At 46.4% G+C, this 9,006-nt stretch overlaps 1 protein-coding gene across 1 annotated transcript in view; it reads left to right on the forward strand.

Annotated features, from left to right (window-relative positions):
* The window catches only part of LOC114631145 (isochorismatase domain-containing protein 2), a 24,612-nt gene that overhangs the window by 12,027 nt on the left and 3,579 nt on the right, over nt 1-9,006 (forward strand). Inside the window, exons 2-5 of the mRNA XM_028779439.1 lie at nt 3,614-3,754; nt 3,914-4,123; nt 4,321-4,391; nt 5,868-5,985. Of these exons, the coding sequence (XP_028635272.1) occupies nt 3,617-3,754; nt 3,914-4,123; nt 4,321-4,391; nt 5,868-5,985 (537 nt within the window). The 5' untranslated portion in view covers nt 3,614-3,616. The remainder of the gene's footprint in view (nt 1-3,613; nt 3,755-3,913; nt 4,124-4,320; nt 4,392-5,867; nt 5,986-9,006) is intronic.

Genomic DNA, 9,006 nt, shown 5'->3' on the forward strand with positions numbered 1-9,006 from the left:
TTCCTTCCTTCCTTCCTTCCTTCCTTCCTTCCTTCCTTCCTTCCTTCCTTCTTTCCTTCCTTCCTTTTGCTCTTCCTCTTTCTGCTTTTTTTTTTTTGATCTTTCGAGACAGAGTTTCTCTGTGTACCCCTGGCTGTCCTGCACTCACTCTGCAAACCAGGCTGGCCTTGAACAGGCTGGCCTGTCTCTGCCTCCTGAGTACTGGGATTCAAGTACTCATTGCCTGACTCATTTTTTTTTTTCTTTTGAATTGTGGTAAAATACATGTAAACTTTACCATCTTGGGACCCAGGCTCAGTTTCCGGCACCCACATGGCAACTCACAACCATGTATAACTCCAGCTCTAGCAAATCTGACATACTTCTCTGTTCTTTGTAGGCATTACATATACGTGCAGCCAAAACACTCATACAAATACAATTAATGTGTGTGTGTTATAAATAATGTAAATCATATTATTATGTAATGTCATATTTTATATATTATATGTAAAATGTGTATTATATAATAGTTTATATATAATTTATATATTAAATGTTATGTATCTTAATATAGCAATAACAAATATATAATATGATATTATGCAATATGTATACTATATAATACAATTATAATATATGTAAATTTATCTACTTAGGCTGGAGAAATGGCTCGTTCAGTAAAGTGCTTGAAATGTACATAAGAGTACCTGAATTCCATGCTCAGCTCCTGCATAGAATGTCAGGGCTGGGCCTGTGACCATGTAATGCTACCACTGGAAAGGAGTAGGCAGGAGGGTCCCTGGGCTCACTGTCCTGCCAGTCTAGCTGAATCTGGGCACCCCGCTTTCCAGGGAAAGGCCCTGTCTCACAATACAGAGGAATGGCTTCTAAGCAAAGACACCCATTTTTGTTTTGTTTTGTTTTTGGGTTTTTTGTTGTTGTTGTTTTGTTTTTGTTTTTTGAGACAAGGTTTCTCTGTGTAGCCCTGGCTGTCCTGGAACTCACTCTGTAGACCAGGCTGACCTCAGAAATCCGCCTGCCTCTGCCTCCCGAGTGCTGGGATTAAAGGCGTGTGCCACCACCGCCCGGCTAAGACACCCATTTTTGACCTCTGTCCTCCACACATACGTGCATCACAAAGTGGGGTGGGGAGGAAGATTACCTTTCAAAAAGTTAGTTTTGGACGATGGGTGAGATGGCTCAGTGGTTAAGAGCACTGGCTGCCCTGAGAAAGGATAATTCCCAGCACCCACATGGTTGCTCGAAACTGACTGTAACTCCAGTTCCCAGGGATTCGATTCCTTTCTTCTGTCTTTCATGGGCACTGTGTGTACATGGTACATAAGCACACATGCAGACAAACCACACACATATAAAAATAGTAATGGAAAATGAAATAATGGCCAGGCAGTGGTGGCACACATCTTTAATCCCAGCACTTTTGAGGCAGAGGCAGGTGGATCTTTGAGTTCGAGGCCAGCCTGGTCTACAGAACAAGTTCCAGGACAGCTAGGGCTACACACAGAAACCCTGTCTCAAAACAACAACAATAACAAAACTTGGGTTTTGGAAGGAGAGTCTCATGTAGCCAAGGTTGGCCTTGGCCTCAACTATGTTGCAGTAGGTGACCTTGGCACCGCCTGATCTGTGCTGGCTGGAATTTCACGTCTGTGCCACCTCAGTGGTTTATGTGTTGCTGAGGTAAGGTCTCTACCAACTGAGCTGCATTCCCAGTGCTCTCCGCTATTTGAGAATAAGGTGAGCTTTAGCATGACAATGATATGAGTAACCACCACTGTTAATCTAGGTTCCAGACATTTTTATTCCCCCAAATGGAAACCATTAACAGTCACGTAAATTCTCCCTCCTCCATCCCCTGGCCGTTCACATTCCTGGTATTGACTATACTGTACATTTCTCCTTTTGTTTTATTGGTTGTGTGTCATTGTCATTATTTCTGGCTTTTTGTTTTTAATTTTGTGTGTGTGTGTGTGTGTGTGTGTGTGTGTGTGCATGCACGTACATTTTCCTGCATATCTATGCACCACATGAATATAGGGTAACAGACAGTTGTGACTCACCGTATAGGTTCTGAGAATCAAACCCTGGTCCTCTGCAAGAACAGCAAGTGCCCTTAACCACTGAGCCATTCCCCCAGCCCCACATGTACTTATTTTATAAGGGGGTGGGGGAGAGGTGTGTCACATATAGGTCAGAGTTCACAACCTATGGGTGTTGGTTCTCTCCTTTTACCTAGTCCAGTCAGCCACACGTTCTTAGGTTCATTGGCAGGCACTGTTACCCACTGAGATATCTTGCCAGATCTGTTTTTAGCTTTTTGAGGCTCTGTATCCCGGGCTGACTTGGAACTCATGTTCACCCTCAGCAATTCTTGCTGTCCTAGGCTCTAGGATACAGTGCAAGCCACCATACTTGGGTTATTCTGGTGGTCTCATATGACTAGGTCATGAGCATGCATTAGCGTCTTTAACTAAGTGTAATATTTTGGGGGTTCTCTATGATGTAGCACGTGTTAGGCTTTTGTTACTTTCTGTAGCAAATTAGTATCCATCCTGTGGGGACCACCCTTTCTTTTCAAGACCCAGAAAGAGTTTCAGCAACAGTGTTTTTTTTTTTTTTTTTTTTTTTTTTGGTTTTGGTTTTTCGAGGCAGGGATTCTCTGTGTAGCCCTGGCTGTCCTGGAACTCACTCGGTAGACCAGGCTGGCTTCAAACTCAGAAATCCGCCTGCCTCTGCCTCCCAAGTGCTGGGATTAAAGGCGTACACCACCACCACCCAGCCATGCAACAGTGTTTTATACATGGGTAAGCCAAGGCTAGAGGGAAGTATTGGCCAAGCCAGCTACTAAAGGATCTCAAAGAACCTGGCATGGTGGCACATGCTTGCCACCCCAGAACTCAGGAGGATGAGGCAAGAAGATTGTAAGTTTCTGTGTAAGCCCAGCCTGGGCTAGCTACATAGAAAATCCCTGTGGCACTTATATTTTTTGGTTGTGATCCTATCCTTTAACAGCTGAGCGGTCTCTCCAGCCCCATAACGCCCACTTCCACCCCCAACCGTGGCACTTTTTATCTCAGAGACAGTGTCCAACATCTGTATGTCCCTGAGCAGGTCACCTTATTAAGACTCAGTTTCCCCAGAGGTTGGAGGCCTGAGTGAGCTCCATTAGGGACAGGTAGAAAGAGGTCACAGAATTACTTGCCAGCATTGTACAGCCTTGGGAGAGGAGAAAGGGGGTACAGTCTGAGAGGCTGACACTGAGAACAAGGTAGACATGCTCAGAGAAAGCTTTTGGGGGCAAGTGGCCTCACCAATGAGCTGGGTGGAAGGGAGGGAGGGAGGGAGGGAAGGAGGGAAAAAAGGAGGAAGGGGAGAAGAGGAGGAGGAAGGAGGGAGGGGGAGAGAGGGAGGGGGAAAAGGAGAGGGAGGGAGGGATGTAGATATAAAAGTAGGAATTCCTGGCCAATAACAATGGGTGAGAAGGCCCAGAGGTATGAGCAGGAGGACAGGGAGCACAGGCCACCACAGAGCCACCTGTACTGGCCATCAATGAGTCCCTGTACTTTTGTCCCTGCCTGACCCTGCCTACTGTCCCTCTGTCCACCCCCAGACAATGGCAGCAGCCAGGGCTAGCCTCGGCCGGATCCTCCCAGAGTCCTCCATCCTGTTCCTATGTGACATGCAGGAGAAACTTCGAGACAGAGTCCTCTACTTCCCACAGATCGTCTCAATGGCTGCTCGGATGCTTAAGGTACAAGTCACCTTTGTGTTCCCAAGTCTGAGGAGTGCAGACTGAAACCTTCCTCCCCCAAACACGGGATTCCAGGCCCACTCCTGTCCCTCAGACTCAGGAATCTGGTCATCAGCCCTCATCCTTGGGTCCCAACACAATGTTTTCCCTCCTATACAGGTGGCCCGGATATTTGATATCCCTGTCTTACTGACAGAGCATTACCCACAAGGCCTGGGCCCCACAGTTCCTGAGCTGGGTGCTCAGGGCCTGCAAGCCATAAGCAAAACATCCCTCAGCATGGTGCCACCGCTTCAACAGGAGCTGGACAAATTGCCCCAGCTGCAGTCCGTACTACTCTGTGGCATTGAAACCCAAGGCTGCATTTTGGTGAGACTCTTTGTCTTCAGGGTTGTCTAATCTTCCTGCCCTCCCTTATGTCCTTCCTTCTGTCCTGGGGCCCTAGTCTTGACCTGAGACTTCCTCATCTGCCATTTCACTCTCCATTTCTGGCCTAGGATCCTCACCTCCCCTTATGGGGCCCAGTTCTGCTCTGAGTCTCACCTTGACCCCTCTCTACGCCTTAGAACACAGCTCTGGACCTCCTGGATCAAGGGCTAGAGGTTCATGTAGCAGTGGATGCCTGCTCGTCTCAAAGGTGAGAAGGTCGCCTTGTGGTGGGTGTTTGTTGGGGGCATCTGGGGACATGTGTGTCCTATTGTTGTGAAAGATGTTTCCTTAGGAATCCCAACACACAAACACCTACTTACCCCAGAAAGGGAGTGGACTACAGACCAGAGTAACCATTGCACCAAGGTGGAACTCAGTGAGCCAATGAGTTATTTTTTTAATTTTTTTTAAAAGTTTATTTTATGTACTTTGGTGTGAGAGTGTCATATTCCCCTGGAATCTGTTGTTACCGATACCTGTGAGCTCCCATGTGGCTGCTGGGGATTGAACCTGGGTCCTCTTGAAGAGCAACCAGCGCTCTTAACCACACTGGGCCAATGAGTTTTTATTGGGGTCACTAATGGGAGTATGGGTGAGGAGTGGACTCAGAGACAACTGCTTCACTGAAGGGCCCCAATCAGCACAGGTGTAGGATTCATGAGAGCTGCAGGCCTGGCTTCCTCTGGACAGCTTGCGGACAGCTCAACTGTCTGAGAACCTCTCCTTCCAGCGAAGTCTCTCTTTCCCCAGCTGCCCTGCAGTTAGTCACTTTCCTGACTGCTCCTATTGTTGGTTCCTTTTATAACGCAGGATAAGAGCCTTTGAGACTCTCCAAAGTTTTTTCTCAACTGGGCATGTGTGGCCTTTTAAAATTTCATGTTATGTGTATGAATGTTTTGTTTACATATTTACACATATATAAACAAAACCACATGTATGATTGCAGAAGTCAGAAGAGAGCCCCAGACTCTCTGGAGCTACAGTTACAGTTCTTGACCATGAACTGCCATGTGGGTGCTGGGAATTGAACCCGTGGTTTTTGCAAGAGCAGCCAGTGTGTTTTGTTTTTGTTTTTTTAATATATAAATACACACACGCACACACACACACACACACACATATATATATGTATTATATACATGTATGTAATATATATATGTACCAGAAGAGGGCATCAGATCCCACTACAGATGGTTGTGAGCCACCATGAAGTTGCTGGGAATTGAACTCAGGACCTCTAGAAGAGCAGTCAGTGCTCTTAACCACTGAGCCATCTCTCCAGCTCCGCAGCCAGTGTTCTTTTTTGTTGTTGTTTTTTGTGGTTTTGTTTGTTTGTTTTTTGTGGGTTTTTTTTTTTGAAACAGGGTTTCTCTGTGTAGCCCTGGCTGTCCTGGAACTCACTCTGTAGACCAGGCTGGCCTCGAACTCAGAAATCCGCCTGCCTCTGCCTCCCAAGCGCTGGGATTAAAGGTGTGCGCCACCACCGCCCGGTTTGCAGCCAGTGTTCGTTATCACGGAGCCATCTCCCTAGCTCTGCATGTGGTCTCTTGTTTACCTCCTGAGTCTTCTGAGCCTCTCCCTCTCACCTGGAGAGAAGGTTCCAGTTGAGAGAAAAACTGTACAGCACAGATGTGGCACAGCATAGACACTCGCCCTCTCTTCCTGTTGCTCTGTCCCTCCATAGTGAGATGAACCGTCTGGTGGCGCTGTCCCGGATGAAGCAGAGCGGTGTGTTCCTGTCCACGAGTGAGGTGCTGATTCTCCAGCTTTTGAAGGATGCTGCCCACCCACAGTTCAAGGAGGTAAAGTCCCTCCTCTGTCACCCAGGCAGAGAAGACATACTTTTCTTCCTCTTTCCATGTTTTTTTTTTAACATTAACTTTGCTGTATTATATATTTTCCCTGTATATATATATTTGTGTGTACCACTTGTGTGCATAGCGCCTAGTTGCCTTCAAAGGCCAGAAGAGGGTATTGGATTTCCCGAATGGAAGTTACAGACAGTTGTGAGCTTTAATGTGGGAACTGGGAGTCAACTCTGGGTCCTCTGGAAGAACAGCCGCTACTCTTAACTGCTGAGCCATTTCTCCAGCCCCATTTTATTTTCTGAGACAAGGCCTCACGTAGCCCAGGTTGACCTCAGACTCCCTCTGTAGCTAAGGATGACTTTGCCATTTTGATCCTCCTACATCTACCTTCTGTGTGCTGAAATTATAGCTGAATACCACCATACCCATACATATATGGATACATATGCAGGTAAAACACATATACACACAAGAATATGAATATATATATAATTGAATATGTATACATAAATATACATTCATATTCTTATGTGTATCTGTGTTTTTCCTGCATGTATATGTGGGGACAAAATGCACACAGTTCCTAAAGAGGCCAGAAAAGGACATCAGATCTCGATAGAACTGGAAGCACAGTCAGTTTTGAGCTACCGTGTGTGCTGGGATTCCAACCCAGGTTCTCTAGAAAATAGACCAGTGTTCTTAACTGGTAAGCCACCTCCACCCCCCACATTTTTAAAAAGATTTATGTTTCTATTTACGTGTGTACATGTATGTCCAGATATGCACCCCAGAAGACTGCGTCAGACCACCTGGAGCTGGGGTTACAGGGGGCTGTGAGACACCAACATTGGTGCTGAGAACTGAAGCCTGGTCTTCTGTAAGAGCAGCAAGCATTCTTAACAATTGAACCCTCTCTCTGGCCCCACGCTTTCCCCTAGCTCTGTGGCTGCCAGGGAAAAACCCTATCTCCAACCTTAAATTGTATCTCCAACTGTCCTTTTTTTAAAAAAGAAAATGTGTGAGTGCAGGTGTGTGTGTGTGCATGTGTACACATGTGTGAGCTTGGGCCTTGCAGTGCTTGTGCAAGTGTGAGATCAGAGAACAGCTTTTGGGAGTCAGTTCTTTCCTTCCTGATGGGCTCTGGGGAACTGAATTCAGGTGGCTGGGCTGGAATCAAAAGTATTTTCACTTGTTAAGGAATTTTGCTGAGCCTCTTCCTCCTCTTCCCTCCTCCCTTCTTCCCTCCTCCCTTCTTCCCTCTTCCCTCTTTCCTCTTTTCTTCTTTCTTCTTTTCTTCCCCTCCTCTTCTTCCTTCTCCTTCCTTTACTTTTTTTTTGTTTTTTTTTGAGACAGGGTTTCTCTGTGTAGCCCTGGCTGTCCTGGAACTCACTCTGTAGACCAGGCTGACCTCAAACTCAGAAATCTGCCTGCCTCTGCCTCCCGAGTGCTGGGATTAAAGGTGTGCGCCACCACCGCCCGGCCTTTTACTACTTTTTTGATTTTTTGTTCTGTTCTGTTTGATTGGTTTGGTTGGTTTTGTATTGTGAGACAGTTTCTCTGTGTAGCCCTGGCCATCCAGACCAGGCTGGCCTCGAACTCAGAGTAGTAGGGTTAAATGCATGTGCCACCATTGCCTGACTTTTATTATTTTTAACCAGGATCTTGATCTGTAGCCCAGATGGACCTCAAACTCCAGACAATCCTCCAGACTCAGCCTCCATATTTTTCCTTTCTCAGCTTGCTATGTTTGTTCAAAACACTCTTCATGAGACTTAACCAGAGAACAAAGTCTCTGTTGGGCTTTTCGGAGACTTCCTTTGTCAATACACTTAATATAACTCTCTTCACCTTAGCCTCAGGTAGACTCTTCAGACAAGGACAAAAAGCAGCCACATTCTTCACCAAATTTTCACAAGAACAGTCTCTTGGCCACACATTGACTTTCTCCTCGTCTGAAACCTCTAGAGCCAGGCTTCCACAGTTCAAATCGCCCTCAGCAACAAAGTCTTCCATATTCCTCCTAGGAGAGCCCCACTTAAAACATTCCACTGCCTTCCAAATCCAAAATCCCAAAATCCACATTCTTCCAAACAAAAGCATGGTCAGGCCTATCACACCAATACCCCACTCCCAGTACCAACTTCTTAGTTAAGATTTTACTGATGTGAACAGACACCATGGCCAAAACAACTCTTATAAGAACAGCATTTAATTGAGGCTGGCTTAGAGGTTCAGAGGTTCAGTCCAGTATCATTAAGGTGGGAGCATGGTGTAGGCTGGCGAGATGGCTCAGTGGTTAAGGGCACTGACTGCACTATCAGAGGTCCTGAGTTCAATTCCCGGCAACCATATGATGGCTCACAATCATCTGTAATGGAATCCGATGCCTTCTTCTGGTCTGTCTGAAGACAGCTACAGTATACTTATATAAATAAAAAAAAAATTAATTAAAAAAAAAAAAAGGTGGGAGCATGGCAGTGTCCAAGCAGACATAAGGCTGGAGGAGGAGCTGAGAGTTCCACCTCTTGTTCTAAAGACAGCTAAGAGAAGACTGGCTTCCAGGCAGCTGGGACCAAGGTCTTAAAGCCCACACCCACATGACACACCTACTCCAACAAGGCCACACCTTCTAATAGTGCCACTCCCTGGGCCGTGAATATACAAACCATCACTAATATGATCAAAATACGTTGTACGAAGTCCTCAATTAATTTTTGTTTGTTCATTTGTTTTTTGAAACAGGGTCTCTCTATGTAGCGCTGAGTGTCTTGGAACTCACTATGCAGACCAGGCTGGTCTCCAGCTCACAGAGATCCACCTGCCTCTGCCTCCTGAGTGCTGGGATTAAAGTGGTGCAATCATTTCCAGCCTTAAAAGTAGTATTTCTTGCCGGGCGGTGGTGGCGCACGCCTTTAATCCCAGCACTTGGGAGGCAGAGGCAGGCGGATTTCTGAGTTCGAGAGTTCGAGGCTAGCCTGGTCTACAGAGTGAGTTCCAGGACAGCCAGGACTACAC

The sequence above is a fragment of the Grammomys surdaster genome, unplaced genomic scaffold (genome assembly GCF_004785775.1).
Source record: "Grammomys surdaster isolate TR1022 unplaced genomic scaffold, NIH_TR_1.0 352, whole genome shotgun sequence".
Taxonomy (NCBI): Eukaryota; Metazoa; Chordata; class Mammalia; order Rodentia; family Muridae; genus Grammomys; species Grammomys surdaster.